The sequence below is a fragment of the Hipposideros armiger genome, unplaced genomic scaffold (genome assembly GCF_001890085.2).
Source record: "Hipposideros armiger isolate ML-2016 unplaced genomic scaffold, ASM189008v1 scaffold_2, whole genome shotgun sequence".
Classification (NCBI taxonomy): Eukaryota; Metazoa; Chordata; class Mammalia; order Chiroptera; family Hipposideridae; genus Hipposideros; species Hipposideros armiger.
Window position 1 is genome coordinate 3,786,139 of NW_017731352.1, and position 18,363 is coordinate 3,804,501.

General features: G+C 39.6%; 1 protein-coding gene across 3 annotated transcripts in view; it reads left to right on the plus strand.

Moving 5' to 3' along the window:
• Positions 1-17,920, plus strand: part of COMMD1 (copper metabolism domain containing 1) — a 126,403-nt gene extending 108,483 nt beyond the window's left edge. For 2 of the 3 annotated variants that reach the window (XM_019634106.1, XM_019634228.1), the window contains exon 3: positions 17,313-17,920. In XM_019634106.1, coding sequence (XP_019489651.1) covers positions 17,313-17,420 — 108 coding nt within the window. In that variant the 3' untranslated portion in view covers positions 17,421-17,920. The remainder of the gene's footprint in view (positions 1-17,312) is intronic. The other variant, XM_019634167.1, reaches the window with a different exon arrangement.
• The last annotated feature ends 443 nt before the right edge of the window (positions 17,921-18,363 follow it).

Below are 18,363 nucleotides of genomic sequence, written 5' to 3' on the forward strand. Positions count from 1 at the left end.
GACATCATCTGCTCCTGACATCTAACCATTTACATTGTCATAGCCATGGCTCCATGATGCAGGATCACCCACAGCAGATGATTCCTTCTGACATATCATCAAAGGTCAGTAGTAGCTTAACACTAACTAGGTCACAATGCCTACGTCATTCACCCCACTTCATCTCATCAAAGAGGTATTTTATCATCTCTCATCATTACAAGAAGAAGGGTGCGTACGGTACAGAAAGATATTTTGAGAGAGAGAGAAAGAGACCACATTCACGTTAACTTTCATTAAAGTGAAGAGGTTCAGAACAGGCCTCCCCAAGATTTGCTGCTTTGGCATGTGGATCTTTTTGAGCTGAAGGCCGTCGAGACCCTGCGGGCCCCAGAGAAACTTTTACCTCTCCTATAAAGTATTTAAATTGGGGGCCTTGCCCATAATAAGAGTTATTAGCAGAAATAACTTTTTATGACCTTATATGTGGGGCAAGGCAAACTTCTAATTACTGAACACCTGCTCTTATCATCCTGCAAATGACCTCCCCTCTGAAGGGCCGAGGTGCCTTTCCTAAACCTTAGCTCAGAATGTCATATATACCTCATTTTCTCTTTCTCTCTGTAGTCCTCTCCTGTATGTGCGGTCTCTGACTCTCTCATCTATGTAATTAAATTTGGTTCTTTTCTCTTGTTAATCTAATCTGTCTCATGTAGATTTAATTATTAGACTAGCTGAAAGAACCTAGAAGGATAGGGGAAAGTTTTCTTCCTCCCCCACAACAGTATATTGTTATAATTAGTCTGTTTTATTATTAATTATTGTTGTTAATCTCTTACTGTGCATAATTTATAAGTTAAACTTTATCATAGAATATTATGTATAGAAAAGAGCATAATATATATAGGGTTCCATACTATCCCAGTTTTAGGCATCCACTGGAGGGTCTTGGACATATCCCCCACAGATAAGGGAGCACTATTGTATGATTTTCTGGAAATTTCCAACAGAGCCATTATGTTTTAAGGAACAGAGGCAAATAGTGACCTTCAGAGTATAACATCTTGTCATCTATTTAGATTTAACCTTCAGTTGATAATTCCCATTTCTAAAATACTTCATTTTAATCTAAGTATTTCTTGGAGGCAGACTCAGGGCCTTTACCCTGTAAATAACAGAATTAATGGATATTCTGTTTTAATGTTCATGTTATAGCATTTTTACTCTTCATTGATGAAGATAAAATAAAGGCTTTGCATTAGAATTTTCTGTTCTTTTTTTATACTACAGATGTGAACCCTCATTTCAGCACAGTGATGGAAACATAATTTTCCATTTGCTTTGCTGGAGACCCTTCATCACAGTTTGAAATTCTGGACACAAGAATTATCTTGGTTTTTTATTTGTTTGTTTTTTTACTTCCAGGGATTGTTTGACTTTCATTTGAAGTTCTCTAATTGACAATGGGGAAAACAGAAAAATGAACTATTTGAGTTAATAACATAGAAAAACCCAAATTAAATTAGATTCCAAATCTCAAAAGTAGGTTTGTACTTCTATACTTAGAAGAATTGTTACAGCTACTATAATCTTTTTTTGCTTTGTTTTAATCTCTGACATAGAGGATTGATTTAACATAAATAGAATAATTTCATTGGTATTTTCTAAGAAAAGGTAGAGAGTATTAAAAAGCAAAATTCAGCCAAGTAAATTTGAAGATCTAATTGACTTTAATTAAGCAATTCATGAATCAGGCAGCGTCCCATCTACCAACTAGAAGGGCGTTCTGAGGGTTGTACAAAATAGACTTTTAGAGGAAGACGGGTGGGGCAAGGGAGCTATTGACAAAAGGAAAGAAAGGATTATTTTCAGCCTGGACATCTTTCCTTTGGGGAAAGAGAATGGAAAGTCTTTTTATTATTATTACTATTATTATACAAATTGCCTCATCTTTCTATTGGTGGAAGGGTGGAGAGGACCCATGTGACAGATTACCTCTTGGTGCTTGACCCAAAAATTTCATACTGGTTGATTAAGATTATGTTTCTGGGGGGCCGGCCGAGTGGCGCGATGGTTAAGAACTCGCTTGGGATGCCAGAGGGCCCCGGTTCGGATCCCACATATGAGGGCCAGTGACACTGCCCTCCACAGCTAAGATGCTGAACAACAGCTCAACCTGGAGCTGGGCTGCCATGAGTCGCCGGCGATGGCGTGGGCTGCAGTCCCTGTGGCAGTGGATTGCCATGGGCTACCATGTGTGGCCAGCAGCCAGCGTGAGTGGCCAGCAGCCGCAGTGAGCGGCTGTCCAGAAGCCAGCGACTGATCTGCCTCGCCAGAGAAGAGCGCAATGATGGTGCCAACTTGGGCCAGTGAAGCAACGTCCTCCACAACTAGACTGAAGAACAAAACGACAGCAACTTGTCTGTTTGCCTTCTCCCAATTCCCCAGCACTGTTCCCATCCCCCCAATTTCCCAATAAAAATCTTTAAAAAAAAAAAAAGATTATGTTTCTGGGAGAGACTGAAGCTGCAATTAGATCAAGTATTAAATCTAGGTTTGACATCATGGGCTTTTAGCATGAGTGACATCATTTTGGTCCTATGGTTTTTTCTTTAACAGGAGGATACGATTATCATACTAAAACAATAGGTTGGAAATGCTCTGCATACCAGCTCCCTTGCCCTCTTGTTATGGGTAAGGGAATTATGAAAATGAAGTATGAACGCAACTTGAACCATGGACTTCCTGATTTTCCAGTGTTGTTGAATATTTTATCTCTCAATTTGACTATAAGAAAATTTTCTGATTTGTGTATTCTCTTCTTTCTTAGGATTGACAGTGATGGGTTGACAGTAAGGACAGAGTTTGCACCTGTGCCCCTGACCCTGCTTTTAGTCAGAGTGTTCATTAGCAGTCCCCTAAACAGGTTCACATTCTTGGCAGCTCTAGCCTGGAGTCTTCTTTGTGTTTGGTGCCTTTGTCATGTACTCTTCCATTCCACTGCACTGGCCAGTGTCACCGTGAAAGCTCAGCGGGAAGGAACAAGCTCAGTGTAGCGCCTCTGGTATTCTTCTACTAGCCAGCATTTGTGTACTTCTTGGGCCAGTAAGGCAGCGGCAAGCTATCTGGAGGCAGCTATTAGGAGGCATCCGGGAAATGAGATGCTGCTGCCAATTTCAGGCTGGCAGCGATGTCAGCTTGGCCAGACTACATTGTAGAGGCCGTGCGTGGTACTTCTTTTTCTCTTTGGGAAGGTAAAGAGAGATGCTGCTTAACCAAGCAATATTTTTATGTTTCTGGGTATGAGATGCTGTGGTTAAATCAGAGAGGTGGAAAATACAATTTTACCCACTCCCAAAAAACTGTGCTCAGTTGCTTTAGGTGCATTATATCATTAAATCTTCACAGCAGCTTTATCAGTTAACTCTTTTAAAATGACTACTCCACAGATTAGGAACCTAAAACCTAGCCAGCCACACAGCTAGGAAGTGGTGGGGTTTTGATTTAGATTTGAATTTAAGTTTGTATGACTTCAAAGCCCGTGTTCACTAATTACCGGAGACAGCAACTAGTAAATAGATAGGCATGTGCACACACATAGAATCTAATCATGAGGAAACATCAGATAAACCCAAATTAACATTCTATAAAGTAACTAGCTTATATTCTTCAAAAATGTCAAGATCAAGAAACACAAGAAAGGCTGACTGAGAAATTATTCCAGATTAAAGGAGACGAAAGATATTTTACATCTAAATGCAATCATTGTGTGATAATGGATTTGATTTGGGAGCAGGAAAAAAGCTCTCAAAGGACATTATTGGGTCATTTGGTAAAATTTGAACAGAGACTGGATTAAATACCAATGTTTATCAATATTATATAACTATGACTGTATAAGAGAGTATCCTTGTCTTTAGGAAATACACACTAACGTTTCTAAGGATAAGAGGGAATGACATCTCCTATTTACTCTCATGTGGTTGTTTGAGAAAGAGAATGACAAAGCAAATGTGGCAAAATGTAAACAACTGAACAAATGGTGAACTTGGGGAAAGATATAGGAGAGTCAGATTTTGTCTTTTTTTTGTATACTTGAAATTATGTAGAAAAAAATTTTAAATGCCTTATATTCTACAAATGTGACTAAAATTCTTCAAAACCCAGCAAAACCCAACTGAGGCACCTCAGTCAAGGAGTTAAGGACCATATTCTATTCATGCTTCCTCCATTGGCAAAGAATTTGCCAAACCAAGTTGAAGAGATAAACTCAGACTGCAGTTTCACAGAGGAAATATATGTCATTCTGTCAAGATGTTTTTCTTATACCTCCATGGGGGACATACCTCACTTTTCTTCAAAATAGTTGTTTTCACTGATATTTTTGTCCATCCCCCCCCCCTTTTTTTTACACACCTCAGATAGTTCACATTTCTGGTTTATTGACATAATCTTGGGTAGAGTGGTAAATGTGTTCTTTTTCACAAAAGGATAGACTACAAAGTAGAGGAAGCTTTATTTATTTTTACTAATTGTTTGTTTGCTTTTTTTATTTGTAACAGTGTACATGCTGCCTGTACTCTCTTTAGGTTTTTAGTCAGGCCTTAATTATTTGTGACTGAACTATTCTATTTTGGGCATGAGTATCAAGAGCTCTCTTTCCCTTCACTCCACCTCGTCCTGTGTACCCTGGGCTGGGCCAGAGAATAGATATGGGCCAAATATGAAGGATGTTACAGGTCTAAGCTCCCAGTGTAATACATTTATCTTTTTGCATTCCAAAGGTTTGTATAAATGCACATGTGATTTTTCTCAAGTTGAACAATTTGATGTTCTTGGGTTAAGCAACAAGGCAGAATTGGGAATTCCTTCTGATTATAGATGGAGAGAATCCCAGGTTTAAGCCAGTATTTTGGTTCTGCTGACTGTGATTTGGGGTAAAGGGAGAAGGAGTCTCATTCAAGGAGCTCCACACCTCGGTCCATAGAACAACAAAAATAAACCTTGCCTCCCTCTCTCCTGGTGATGGAGACAAGTAGCTAATACATATGAAACTGAATCCTCCCTGCCGCTCCCACCCCACCTCACTCCCCAAACACTCAGAAAGAGAGAGGAATAAAAGTCCATCTTGCCTCAGAATAAGAACTTTATAATATGCTAGTCTGCCTGGGTCACACGCACATATGAACTTAGCTGTACTGTTGCCTTATTACCCTTAAAATAAAGGTAGAAATCTTTCACATGCCACCAGGATGTATTTATTCCCTATCCAGACATTGTTACAGGCCGCTTTAGATTAACTAGGTTACCACACTGTCAACACTCAGTTTTCCTTTGAGTCTTGGTTCAAGTTAACTGAATCATAGGATAACTTTCACCTGTGGGTACTTAGTGACTATTAATGATGCTGTTTATGTTACATATGACTGTGATCAGGATTGTGAAATGGTTAAATGCGCAGACTGAAGCCAGACAGACCTGGGTTTAAAACTGCCTCTGCCATTTATCCCCTGTGTGGCCTTGCACAAGCTGATCATCATTCCTCACTCTCCTCACACATAAAATGGGATAAAATTATCCTCCCCAACGTAAATTGATAGAAAGCACTTAGAGTTCTGCCAGGCATTTTGTATGTGTCAGTAAATGTTATCATTGCTATTATCGTTATTGTCATTTCTGTGTCCCCTTGAATTTGCTGATGTTTTCAGTTTTGTCACACTTTTCCCACAATTCCTCCTACTCCTATCTTTCAGACTCACTTATTTTTAATTGTGGCATTTCATTTTTTGGCACTTCATTTTCCCCCAGAATCCAGAGATGATCGTTTCATCCCCTTCAAACTTTCCTATTCCCTCCATTGCATCCAAAGTCCACTGAAAGAATGGTGACCAAATAAGAAAGTCTGTTTCTTCTCCAGTTAGGACCTGACTACATGCCCTGTCACTTGCAAAGTACTGAACTTTTAACTTCAAGTTTCTAGATTTGTGGGCAAGTTTAAGCAAATGAGGCCTTATTTTCTGTTCCTACATAAGTTGGATCAGAAGTATATTAAAACCCATAAAACCTGGGCCGGCCGAGTGGCTCAGTTGGTTAGAGCTCAAGCTCTGAGCAACAGGGCTGCCAGTTCGATTCCCACATGGGCCAGTGAGCTGCACCTGAGCAGAGCTGCCGCTGAGCTGGTGAGAGCTCATGCTTTTAACAAGGTTGCCGGTTCGACTCCTGCATGGGATGGTGGGCTGCACCCCCCGCAACTAAGATTGAAAGCGGCACCTGGGCTTGGAACTGAGCTGTGCCCTCCACAACTAAGATTGAAGGACAGCAACTTGACTTGGAGCTGATGGGTCCTTGAAAAACACAATATTCCCTTTCCCCAATTCCCCAACACTGTTCCCTTCCTCAATTCCCCAATAAAATCTTTAAAAAAACAACAACAACAAAAAACCCCCATAAAATCCATGGCATCATCCAACAAAGTCTTCCTGCCAGATGTAGCTGAAAAGATCTGCTTTGGGCCAAATGGACAAGGTCTGTCACTCCTACAGTTGTTCAAAGAAGCTAACCCCTGGCTTGGACTCTTTCTGTTGGGTTGTCAGAAAAGTCATGACGCATTTTTGCAATGAAAAACATAGAAAAAATACGTCATGTCTTTTCCGACAACCCAATAGTTAACAGGGCTGTTCTCAGGTTCAGATGAGGCCATGCATGTGAAAGTGCTTTCTAAGCTGTAAAGCACCATGTTAATGTGAAGTATAGTTATTGCATATGAACAAAGGCCCAGCAACTTAAGTCAGAATTCTCCCCTATATAATAAAGATGCAATCTCCTCTCTCCTGCCACCTCCAGAAGTTTGCAATAAGTTATTTGAGCTAGAGAGACTGGTGACTAATTTCATGCAGTAACTACAGGTCCTTTCTCACCCCGCCAATCTCCATATTCTCGGACAGAATGGTGTGCCAGACCCTGAGTCAGTCTCCAGAGCTGGACTTTGGAATATAGCAGGGCATGCAAAGTACTTAACAGGCTCTGGGAGTGAGGATTAGGAGTTTTGTTTTTGTTTTGTTTTTGTTTTGTTTTGTTTTGTTACCATTTCCAATCCCCTTCCTGACAGCTTTTATCCTGGCAGCCCCCATCGATTAAGTGACATTTCAAAATCAAGTTCAGTGAGGATAAGGCCAGGTATCAGATATGGCTTCTGCTAAACTGGGCTGGCAGACCTGAGCAATCTGCCAAAATAATGTATACACATTTTAAGAAAGGAAAAAACTGCATTAAAGTTGTAACTTGCAACTTGTAACAAATGACAAATACAAGTCACTTTTGACTTCTGCAGTTATTATACTAGAGGTGCTCAAAGTGGTTACCATAAGTGTAATTTTAATACAGTTTTTTCTTAAAATGTGTATACATTTTTCTGGCACCTTCTGTATGTGTTTTTCTTGTTTCTGGACTATTAGAAATTCTTTCCTGTATGATGTGAACAGCAAGCCTAGAATCATGTGTAAGATCATCATCAACCATAAACACTTATCAGATGCTTGATAAACACAGGACCCTCCAAGAATTGGGGATTATATGGACTGAATTGTGTTCCTTGCAAATTCATATGTTAAAGTCCCCACCCATAGTACCTCAGAATGCAACTGTTTTTAGAGTTTATTAGAAGCCCAATACAATTAGTCCCTTTTCCCCATAATGTCAGGAAAAATTATTTAAAATTTTTTCTTCCCAAATTATCATTTCTGAATTTGAAAGTCCTTCTATCCTTGGTCATTTCCACCTTTGCCCTCTTTACATATTTGCTTCCTCAAGATAAGGGCCAAGGGAAATGCTGCTTTTGCCCTATGCCTATTTCCGCTTAACTGTGCTGTCATTAATGACTTAAAAGAAACCATGTTGAGAAAGCTGGGAATAGAGAGATTGGTACTATTGGCAGATCAAGTTGGTGATCCCTCTAGTTGGAGAAAATCTGCAGTCCCAGAATTGGTTTGATTAGTAATGCTTCTGTTTTCCCCCCGCTGCCAAGGAGTTTGCCATTCATTGCTCAACTCCTTTTTACTGGAAGTATTAAGATGTTTCCCCCATCTTAATCTGTAAATTATCAAGAACCCTTAGAAAGCAAGTGCCACTGCATACTTTGCTCCTGCCTGACCAATGGTCAGGATGAGTTTTGCTTTGTTTTTCATCTTCTCTATTCCTGTCATGTAAATATATTTTAGTTTGTTTATCAAAGTTGTTTGCAAATGAGTTTGCTGTGGAATGTACCTCATCAAGAATGACAGGAGCTCCTGCTTGAACTGCAAACTAAAATTAGAAACACACTCAAATGCTAAAGAGTTTTATCATTTGGTTTCTCTAATATTAAAGTGAAATTTCTCTCTCCTTTAGTATGATTTGCTTTTTCAGCTGTTCAACAATTGTTCCTCTGGTTCTTTGTCCATTTTCCCAGGAGAACTAGTTCTGCTTAGCCAAAAGCTGGTGTGATTTCCTACAGATCAAACCAGAACACCTAAAAATAGTTTTGTACCCAAATAATTTTCAGCCAAAGTTTTTCAAAATACAGAAAATTTTAACAGCTAAACATTAAATCCTGCCGAAAATGAGAAGTAAACTGAACTGGAGCACACAGTTTTGTACAACATAGAAATCAGCCAATGATCTAATTGTATTGATCTTCTAGTGTTCCTATAACTTGGCTCCATTTTATTTTCTTTTGTTGGGCGTTTCTAAAATATCTTTGTAAATGTCCTGGTGTGTATGTAAATCAGGCATTTTAAATTAGTTCCCATTCTACTATGTTACATGTACTACATTAATTGGATTTGAAAGTGTCCAAACTCAGAATCAGATGTGTCAGCAGGCAATGGTTTGTTGAATCAAAGAGCTGAGAATGCTGGGCTTCCCATAGCTGGGGCTAGTGTGTGGGTTTCTTTTGTGTTTTTCTAGTGGTAAAATGAAGATTGATGGTACCTCTACCCTTCATTATCCGTAGACTGGTAATGGGGAGCAGAATATATGTCAAGCTGCTTTGAAATCTCTGGGGGAAAAAGAATAGTGCTAGTCTTGGTTTAGCAGTACATCATTCAGCCAACGAAAGAACCATTTATTCTTGCAAGGTCAAAACTATTTTCTCCCTTTCAGAAACAAGTCAGGGTTGCCTGTGCCAAAATTCATGTTCTTTTTGACTACACATTGGCAGGACAGGCATGTCTGCTTTTTTCTAAATCATGTCTCTAGCTTTTTTTCCAGCTAAGAAATCTTAAACCAAAAGAAGTCTTGTTCTTGGCCTTCTCCCACTTTCTCTCTTAGAAATTCAAACTTTGAGTGGACAGTGTTCTTGGAATCTCATTGCCTTGTTGGCTCACAGGCCCTGCGCCTGCAGATAAAAATGAAAGCACAGCAGCAGAAGGATGTATGAGGTGTGAGCAAAAACTATGGTGAATGTTTAAATTTTTAAAAATCGTTACAGTAAAGAGCACATTGCCATTAATCCCCCTCAAAACACTCCTCTTCCTTTCGAACACACTTATCCCATCATTCTTGCCACTTTCTGAAGCAGTTCTGAAAGTCCTCTTTCGTGAGTATCTTTAGTTGCACTGTTGTGGCTACTGCAACGTCCTGAATTGATTCAGTGTTTACCGTTGATGGTCATTTTGACTTTGGGGAAGAGCCAGAAGTCACACAGTGCCAAATCCAGTGAATAAGGTGGACGAGGCCACACCATAACTTTTTATTTGACAGAAATTGTAGTACCATTGTATGAAATGGAGCTTTTCCCCATTGTGCTCACAAAATACTGTGAATTCTGTTGCCGTGTGCCATCCGATGGAAAGGCAGTGGGAAGTGGCGTGTTGAACCTTAGTAACAGTGTGTGATAAGTTTCAACTTATTCGGTGCAGTCAGTCAGCTGTGAGCTACGGTTGAGAGACAGTGTGTTTTAAAGTGTGCCGTAAATCATCCTCCATCATCACAACACTCCATGTCACACATCACTTCTGGTATACGGCAATTTCTGTCAAACATAAACATTACGGTGTGTCCTCATCCACCTTATTCACCGGATCTGGCACTGTGAGACTTCTGGCTCTCCCCTAAAGTCAAAATGACCATGAAAGGTAAACATTTTGAATCGATTCAGGACATCAAGGCAGCCATGACACTGAAACTAAAGACACGAAAGAGGACATCCAGAACTGCTGCAGAAAGTGGCAAGAACAATGGGATAAGTGCATTCGAAGCGAGGGGGAATATTTTGAGGGAGATTAATGGCAATGTCTCTTTTACTGTGTAATAAATTTTTTTTATTTAAACATTCACCATATATATTGTTTGATCACTTCTCGTATTTGTGCCAGTGTAAATTCAACCTTTGGTTTTCATTGAGATTATCTTGCTAATGCTCCCTTTGTAAGATTTCCTAGGTTTTCCTGGTGCCTAGTAACTTCAGTGATCCAGGTGATCCAAAAAGCATGGAGAGTATGGATCTGAGTAGCTTTAAGATCCTCACCTATGGATCTGTGCATCTGGTATGGGTTATGGGGTAAGGAGAAAGATTTGCCTTTGGTGATTTCCTAGTTCTTTTCTAGTTTGTGTCCTACTATGCCTCTTAGTGGTAGGTATCCTGTGTTTTAAGGCAGGCTACTTGGGTTCATTCTACATGGAAGAACATAAATCTCCTGATTTAAGTAATAGAAAGGTGTTAATGCCTTTTTGAATTACCTCTCCTGGGCGTATTTATCTTTTAAAAGACATCTAGGTTGAGAACAATAGTTCTGGTTACTAAAGGAAGGGAAATATTTGGAATAAGGAGATCTTCTTCATTTAAATTGCACCATATGGTATGACTTTTAAAAGTAGTTATGTGAAGTCACAATTAAAGTTTCTCCCAATAGCTCTAGTCTTCTTTTCTATAAAACTTCTTGCAGAATTGCTATGATTTAGTCAGATTAACCCATTTAAATTTCACTTTCTTTTTCCATTTTGTGGAACTATTTAAAAGACGGACCCAAAAAGGAGAAGGAAGTGAAGCAACAGAGACACAAATAATAGAACTCTGAATAATTAAGATCTGATGTAATTTTATTTAAAAATTTTACCACTTTGTGTAAAACATGTGTGTGCTACTTGTAAAGTTGAAGTTAGTTGCCTTAGCTTTGTTTAGCAGTAACTTAACCATCAGTGGTAACTTCCTAGGTAACCAATGTCTCTTTTCTCCCTTGAGTTTCTAGTTAACTGATTCAAAATTCATTTCCCATAGTTTATGTTTTAATATAATTAGAATTTGTCGGAGTGGGGCCTTTGTAATTTTTTTAAAGCACTTAATTTCTATTCTCAGGTTGTCCTCACAAAATCTCCAGAAAACCCAGTAATTGTTATTCAGTAATGGTTAATGCTTTTATCCTGCACTGGTAGTACTCTATACTTTTCTAGGAGATTGTGGGAATATGGATTAACACTTCTTCTAAAAACTGCTGTGGTTCTGAAAGCACCTAGTATGTGCTGAGGCATTGCTATTTTCATTTATTAGAGTGAATTCTTTTAGTTTTTGGAGACTTTGTCGTAGTCCCACATAGCTCTTAGCACATTATGGACACCTATTCAATTTTGGGGTGAGTCATTTTAATTTACTTGTTTGGTCATTAAGTTGCAGTCTTAGAGCTCCAAAAGAATCTGATTTCAGTCTTTTTCATCCTCAGTAGGATAATTTGCTTTGTGATTATAATATTTTTCCCTTTTGGAAAATTGGGTTAGCATGCTCTTTACACAGTAAATGCAGGACTTGTCGGCTATTATATTTGAAATGAGAATTTCCTCAGGGTAAAAAGTGGCCTGAGTGAGGACCATTGGTTATAATATATTGTTAAAAATTTTTGCTGAAAGATTTTAAAAAGATCCTAAATCACAAGTTTCCTTTTTTTTTTTTTAAAGATTTTTATTGGGGAATTGGGGGATGGGAACAGTGCTGGGGAATTGGGGGAAGGGGAACATACAAGTTGCTGTCATTTTGTTCTTCAGTCTAGTTGTGGAGGACGTTGCTTCACTGGCCCAAGTTGGCACCATCATTTCGCTCTTCCCAGGCGAGGCACATCAGTCGCTGGCTTCTGGACAGCCGCTCACTGTGGCTGCTGGCTACACACGGTAGCCCATGGCAACCCACTGCCACGGGCTGTAGCCTACGCCGTCGCCGGGGACTCACAGCAGCCCAGCTCTAGGTTGAGCTGTTGTTCAGCATCTTAGCTGTGGAGGGCAGTGTCACTGGCCCTCACATGTGGGATCTGAACCGGGGTCCTCTGGCGTCCCAAGCCAGTTCTTAACCATCGCGCCATTCGGCCGGCCCACACAAGTTTTCTTTTTTAAAGTATTGTTTAAGATGCAGCATAAGCTATCCATTGCTTTAGATACAGGACATAAGAACAGGTTGCAGATAGAGATGAGGCCACGTTTCTGGTATCAAGACCTTTGATGCAAACTCTTAATGAAATCTCATCTTCCACAGTTGTTGCTATTGTTGTTGTTCTTTTTCTTCTTTAATACAAAGTGCTACTATACAAGACTTCAATATCAGATGATAAAAGAAAAAAACAAATATCGGTTCGGTTCATCCTGTTATTTATACTTGGAGGGCAGCCTTTTTACCAACATAGGCATGATGAAAATTCGTGCTCTGCTCATCTTTGGGGTTGTATTGGGTGATTATATACACAGTTGTGATTATATACTTTGGCAGTCTGAAGAGACTCATCTTGATGTTTATACTGAAGTACTAATTGAGGCCAGAGAGTAAAATGAGAAATGAAGAAATAATACTCCCACATAGAAAATATTGGACATGGCAGAGGAGGAGTTGGGAGTTAGGGAATAAATATCTTGACCTCTCTCTCCTCTTTCCTGAACCCAACTCTAAGCCAGAAAACAAGGGAGTGACACAGTCTTAGAGAACAGCTTCACAGGGCATGGAACAAGGCAGAGAAGGGTAGAAAATAGATATGAGGGACCGACCGAGTGGCTCAGTTCTTTAAGAGCTTGCTCAAGAGTGCGAGCTCTGAGCAACAGTGTCGCCGGTTTGATTCCCACATGGGCCAGTGAGCTGTGCCTGTGCTGAGCTGCCAACAGGTGGCAGGATGGCTCAGATGGTGAGAGCACATTCTCCTAACAACAAGGTTGCCTGTTTGAGATGGTGGGCTACGCCAGCCTGCAACTAAAGACTGAACTCGGGCATCTTGAGCTGAGCTGCTGCCCAGGTGCTTCAGGGGATAGAGCGTGAGCTCTTAACAATGAGGTTGCTGGTTCGACTCCGCATGGGATGGTGGCTATGCCCACCTGCAACTAATTGAACACAGCACCTTGAGCTGAGTGGTGCGACTGGACTTGGAGCTGAGCTAGCTGCACTCTCCACAACTAAGATTGAAGGACAACAACTTGGCTGTTCCCCTTCCCCAATTCTCCAACACTGCTCCCCTCCCCCAATTCCCCAATAAAATCTTTAAAAAAAAAAAAAAAGGAAATAGATATGAAAGGACAAGTGGAGAATAATCAACACAGTTTTCAGGGAACTATAAAATTTTAATTTGGGGTTAATGGTTCTTTGAAAGGAGCTTGGAAGATCCTTTGCCACAGAGAAGCTATTTTAAGGTCTCCTAAAGGAGTTAGGCATCATTATCAATGATAATTCCGAGAAACCCACAGGAAGTATGGGAATGAGTAATGAGCACAGGTTTACTTATGAAGATGTTTTGAACTCCTCCAGTTGGCAGTGTTCAAAGCTGTTGGGTGTCTTATTTATTATATAATTGCTCTTAAGAAGCCATTGCCAGTTTTGACCTTTGCCACGTGTTCTTGTTTTCTCCCCAGTTGTTAAACACAGAAGAATGGCAGAGCTGTAAGTCAGAGAGTTAATTTAAGTTTATGAAAAGACAGCCCAAACAGAGGGATAGGCCTTATGGCTAAAGTTTTTGCTCAGCCAAGAGTACCTTTGTGTCAATAAATAAAAACAAAAGAAAAATTGGGGGAATAAACCTTGTGAAATGTGGCCAGCTGTGTATGACCTTCTTGAATCAGCATCGGTTAGCAGGATCCTAAGGCACCCTTTCCTACTCTTACTCTTCATTCCCCAATTTCAGCATTTTTTAAAGAAACCACACAACATGTTAGAACTTGCCACAGTTATAACGCTAAATCTGACCAATAAATTGGGGATAGAGCTTTGTGGAAATTTTGCATGGAAAATAATAATATAGAAAATAGGTTATAAGTTTTCTATTTTGTTTTATTCATATGTTGAATTTATTCTAAATGGTTCCACTTAGGTATTTAATAAGTCATAATCCTTTTTTATATGCTATTTTTAGCTTTTTGTCACTGTGGTATTGTTATGCCAAAGAATTGCTCAGGGTATGTTTATGGGCCTAGATAAGGCAGTCATATAAATGGACATCGTATAGAAAGAGGTTACTTAGTATGTAGATGGGGAAAACCAAACACTTGCTTAATAACAGCCTTCAATTATTATATAAACTAATAATCAGTTATACTCTCTGAGCCTGCTAGGAAATGAGTTAAAGATTTAGCGTTGACAAGTTACGAATTTCCTGAAGAATGTTAAGTGGTTACCTGGGAAAGGAGTTTTTTAGGAACCTGTGAGATGTCCCTCTCTGGAAGTCATTAAAGCTAGCTTGGTTTGTTGTTGTTTTTGGTTTGAAGAGGGTGGCCTCTCAAGGATCTCTTTTTAGGATTTTATGACTTTTAAGCTTTTACACTTGGAGGAAATATCTGAATATTTTGCCAGTGCTTTCTTCCCTAATTTTAAAGTTATTTAAACCCTTGAGCTTAAGACACTGCGGTACTCCCCATGATCACAAAGTACATAGCCTTAGTGATGCGCTTGCTTATTCATCTGGGAACCACTTTCTGACTCTACCCCATGCTGTATGTACACTTTGCTAAAAAGAAGCAGGTTCTAACTCTTGACTTAGACACTTAAATACAGGAATTTAGTCTTGTCATCTCTCATTATTATGATCAGTTAGGCCCACATCAGGGTGGATGACTTTGAAAAAAAAAAAGAGAGAGATGTTTCAGATTGTACTTTTTGTGCCTGGCTTAAATAAGCATGACGTGCATTTCTAAAGATATTTTCAAGTACATCAGATGTCCTTTATAGGGTACTCCAGCCAAATGTGAAATCTGAAAAAGCCCCATGTATTAATCCCCAGTTTAAAGACTCTTGAATTCCTGATAAAATGTGATAGCATAACTATAATAGGTGAAGCTAGGCATTGATAATACAGTTTCAGGTAGACTTTTTTTAAGAGTTATATGTGGTTACACTCGTATGTCTTTCTAAGACTGTTAGTGTACATTGTTTCAAGGCATGAGAGGTGAAGGCTGGGAGTGGATAGAACATATTTGTTTAACTTTTGATTCTCTTTATCTAGCCTGCAATTTCTCTTTAGTATTTGGTTTCCCTTAAAAATAAACTGAGCTTCATTAATACTTATGCGGTCCAATCAAGATAGTGAGTGCTAAAACCTATAATAAACTAACGACCCCTACTCAGAAAAGATCCTGGGTATTTATTAATAAACTCTGCTCAAGTGTTCTTATCTCTGTGAGCATTGTGTTTGATAATCTCTTCGCATATAAATGGAAAACCGGGTGATTTATCTTTGTAAAAGACTTTCTCTCACTGAGGTGAATCATGGATTACATCATCTTTTCTGCCAATTTCCTGATTATATATTTTAGGCTCAGGTAATTATTAGTTTCTAGACCATTTTTTCAAAGGCCAAATGTTAAAAAATGCTTTAAAGTTAAGCGAAAGAGCTTGATAAAACTTACTGAAGAATAAAAGGTTTTCAAGTCTGAGACCTGTTCCTAATTTAGCCAGCTGAACTGCCTAATTTGCCATAAATTTGTTCTTCCTTCTAAAAGGGGATAAGCCCTCCTGGAGCTCAAACATTGGAAGCTTCTTTCTTTTTATAAATTGGTTTTTGCTTTCAACTAAATGAAAACCTGGCAGTTTCTAAACTCACATATAAGACTATACCCCTCATCTATCCAAATACATGTTTGAGGAGAAAGGTCCCCGTAGTCAGGGAAGGCTGCCTTCCCTCCCTGTGGGAGACTTTCATCTGAGAGGTCCCTTCTTTCTCTCTGCACTTGTTTTTCCTGGGGGATGTTCGGTGCCATCAGTACAGACACAGCACAGCAGCTTAGCAACAGCAAAGGTATTTTTTCAGAATCACCTCCTGAAGGTTCGTCTAGCTGATGACAGAGTGACTCTCTCCCTCTGAAGAGGCTTATGGTCATCTTTTACCTGCTGCTTTGGGGATGGGAGTGAGAAATGCCATAGTATTTATAGAGAGGAAAATGTAAAGAAAAAAAGCATTGATTTGGTGGCTCTACCATCAACAGGGAGCAATAGGCATGTCATTTAACATGCCTGGGTCCTCCATTTCATTATCTAAAAAACAAGGCAGTTGGATTATATAATTTCTAATAATTCACACTGCTCTAAAAATTACATGATTGTGGTCCTTAAAGATCGTGAATATAGTCACTCTTGGATGTATAATTTGCCCTTGTCTCTCAAGATAGTGTGTTCCTAGGATTTGTTTAGTGCACATGAAATTTCAGTCACCATACTTGAAAGGCCTCTTTTCTTTGCTGTCTATCCAATCTAGGGTTGAGTGATCCTAACAATGATTGTAGGGAATGTGTTTGAGGGAAATCTTGGGAGAGCTGGCTTGCAGCAAGTGGAAAGGCCCTAGAAATGTTTAAGGCTGTTTCAAGATCTAGTTATCTTTCAGTTATATGGTTGATGTTTCCTAAATCACTGGGTCACAACTTGCAACAATCTCTGGTATAACCACTAAATCCAAGTTAGCCCAATTCCCAGGCTAGCACAGAACCAATCCTACTTCCATTGTTATAGTGCAGGGTACTGTAGAGATAGTGTGTGGACTTTGGAGTCAACTAGAGCTGGGAGTCCACAATCAGACTCTGCCTTTTTCTGATTTTGTGTTACAGGTTAAACTCTCTGTGCCCCGGGGTCATCACCTGTAAAACAGCCATACTTAAGTACTTACTTAAAAACTACTATGGGATCAAATGTGATGACAGATGAGACACTTGAATATCTCTTTAACATTTATGAAACACCTCATAGAAGTAGTTTCATTTAGGGCATTGTGTTGGATTTGCTTTGCTGGGTAAAGTATCATTTAGGTATAGAGGCTTGAGTCAGGCTTGCTGGGTCTTTGGGGCTAGGGCATGCCAGATCCAGAGCTGTGGCTATCTTGTGGGTCTCTTCTAAAACATCCTTTTATGTTTTCCAGGAATCTGAATTTCTGTGTTTGGAATTTGATGAAGCCACGGTCAACCAAGTCCTGAAGAAGCTCTCAGAGGTAGAAGAAAGTATCAGCACACTGATGCAGCCAACCTAACTGAAGAGGGAGTTGCTGAAGCAAAGGCCTTCATGATCCCTCACCACTAACCTGTTTTGTTTTTTTTAATCATTATTCACCCATTAGTATTAAATCCTCAAATTCAACTCTTGCCTACCTCTGCTTGCTGAGATTTATTTCTTCCTTTTACACTTACAGTTGTTCTGCTGAAGAGGTTCTTATACTTCAGCATGCAGAGGCGTTTGTAAAAGCATTTTTTTAAAAGAAGGCTTCCAGGACCCTATCCCCAGACAGTTGGATTCAGTAGAACTGGGCTGGGGTCAACTCCAGAAACCCTTGCTGTGCTGGTTTGTTCCTGGGCAGGATTTTAGGAATCCTGGTTCTGGTTGATGTTTTAGGAATCCAGTATCTGGTTGATATTTCCTAAATCACTGGGTCACAACTTGCAACAATCTCTAGTATAACCACTAAATCCAAGTTAGCCCAATTCCCAGGCTAGCACAGAGCCAATCCCAATCCTCCTTCCATGATAAATTATACAAGAATTAGAAAATAGGGAAGAAAATATTTTACTTGTGCATTTAAATACAAGGCTGACCAAATTCCATGTATCCTGTGCTAAGGCCTGGAAGAGCCTAAATAACCTAGAAGAGATTTACTGATGCTTCTAGAAGCATCTTTACCAGAGATGCTTCTGGAACTGATTCAGGTATTTGGATTAGTTCTGCTCAAATGTGGAGGAGGTGTGAGGGTGGGGGGGAATCGTGGTCTTGTTTGATCTGAGCTACTACTGAGAAACATGGGCTTTTCTGGAACCTAGAACTAAACTGGACTCATCATAAAAGGACTCCCTTCACTTACCTTAAGTCAGGATTGTGGGAAGAGAAAAATGTCTACTGAAGTGATATGAGGTTTTTTTACCTCAGAAAATTCTACTTGAGTTGTCAAATAAAACCCACCTTCAAGAAAATTTCTGGGCCGG